General features: G+C 42.8%; 1 protein-coding gene across 1 annotated transcript in view; it reads left to right on the forward strand.

The window, feature by feature from the left end:
- LOC107098133 (EH domain-binding protein 1-like) overlaps positions 1-1,159 on the forward strand; it is a 19,525-nt gene extending 18,366 nt beyond the window's left edge. Inside the window, exon 8 of the mRNA XM_015395618.1 lies at positions 915-1,159. Coding sequence (XP_015251104.1) covers positions 915-1,159 — 245 coding nt within the window. The remainder of the gene's footprint in view (positions 1-914) is intronic.
- The last annotated feature ends 823 nt before the right edge of the window (positions 1,160-1,982 follow it).

Consider the following 1,982-nt stretch of genomic DNA (forward strand, 5'->3'; position numbering starts at 1 on the left):
CAGATGGATATGCGGAGCAAATCCATCTGGCGGAGTCAGGTTAGGCGCTAGATGACGTCCTCACCTAATTTTCATACCTCATGTCATCCGCCTGCAGGAGATTCTGAATCCCCCAATTTTTTTTGGCTGTCGGTCAAATCAGACACAATAGCAGGGAGGAAGAAACGTGTGAATTTAAAGAGTTTTATAGCAACTTTTATAAAAAAAGTGAAGAAAACTACATCTAATTCAGCCGTTCCACACTCCATAGCAATTGGTGACAAAAATGCACCATGATGACGGCGGACAGAGAGAGAAAAGGAGGCAGGCTAATGATTGTCTCACTCAGGAGGACAGAGTTTGGTGCTCTTATGTCGCCAAAGTCTCCACTAATGCCGAAAAGGAGGCTTGAGGTTTGGCACTAGGCGCTTTTTTTTTTTTTAAGTGGCTGCTTTGCCATGTTTACGTTTTGACATGCTGCTATATCTGTGTAAATTGTGCTTTGGTGCGTGCGAGAGCGTGCACAAGCCCATTTCTCCTCGTGCACGCTCGGTTTAAAAGTTGCTGTTCTTATAGCTCATTCAGGCTTACCAAACTTGATTGCAAACCTTCCACCACAACAATCCCGCCCCCTTGATAATCGACCAATCACATTCACTATATTCACTCGTGTATAGTCGGGCACCACTCGGGAGAATTCAGAAATGCAGCGGTATGACTTTACGACTACGAGTTTAAAGAATTGTTAGGGGGCAATCCACTAAATAAGATTACAAGATAATCCAAGAAAAAAAAACCATTTAAAGATGCCTGGGCTTTTCCTCACACCTCCCTAGCATGTCTGATTCTCACCGCCTGCTGCCTTTGATCTGTCCCCTCCTTCTCTTCCTCTTCCTCATCTTTTTCTTCCTGCTTCTTTTCTTTTTCCCTCCCAGCTTCATCCTCTCCCACAGCTCAGTCTGTGCATCAGAAACAACAGAGAGAGACAGGATTGGTTCCCCCTGGGAGCCTGGCTGCAGAAAACCCCTCACCTGGTGGTCATAGACCTTCACCCCCCCCTCCCCTATCTGTGGCTCCTCCCCAGCTTCATATATCTGAAACAGTCATACTCTCCCCAAGTAGGCAGGAAGCAGGTAAAAACCACGACGTTCTTCGGTTGTTGGTTACCAAAGCAGGATAGTATGGGGTATAATTATCACTAAAAAGCACTGCGTAGTCGTCTGAATATGTAGATGGAAGTAATTATACTTAAATAGATTTGATATTTGTTCCTGTTCATTTGCGCTGTCGGTGAGAAATAAAATTAAAGTTAGAAATACAGGTTACAACTTTTAAAAATCACAAATTTACAGATACAAATCTAACCCCCCCTCCCTGTCACTACCTAATCCGAACCATCAGCTCATGTGCGGACAGATATTCATCCAGGTCGTCATAAATAATGTATTTATGGTACTAAGAGTATTTCTTTCTATCCTTAAATAACTAAATAAAGCTAAACTGCGATGCTTTTTACATTTTCTCCTTGTGGACTGGTGACATTAAGGGGACACCAGACACAATAATATAAGAACTGCAAGAACAGCATTAAATGATATATGGAGTGCCAATCAGATTTATATCAAAGGAATACTGAGCAGAAACAACAACCTACTTCCCAATACAACCAAGGAGTTGGCACAAGGACTATCTCTCTCATGCATACAACTGCTAGACTTAGAAATGAAGGTGCAAAAACAAAAAAGTTCAAAACAACGAGAGCATAAACAACTTCCCACTGGAAAAAAATCGAAATCTAGATGATAGAGTTAAATAATAAGAAATGAAAACCAAACAAAGAAAGTTACTTTCTGCAGAAAAGGGAGAGACCCGACAGAGGAGCAGTAACTTTCTGAAGGCCTGGTTTGGACATGTCCCACCAACTCTGACCTGGTGTGGACATGTCCCCACCAACTCTGACCTGGTGTGGACATGTCCCCACCAACTCTGACCTGGTGTGGACA

The sequence above is a fragment of the Cyprinodon variegatus genome, unplaced genomic scaffold (genome assembly GCF_000732505.1).
Source record: "Cyprinodon variegatus isolate N-32 unplaced genomic scaffold, C_variegatus-1.0 Scaffold750, whole genome shotgun sequence".
In the NCBI taxonomy this organism is placed as follows: Eukaryota; Metazoa; Chordata; class Actinopteri; order Cyprinodontiformes; family Cyprinodontidae; genus Cyprinodon; species Cyprinodon variegatus.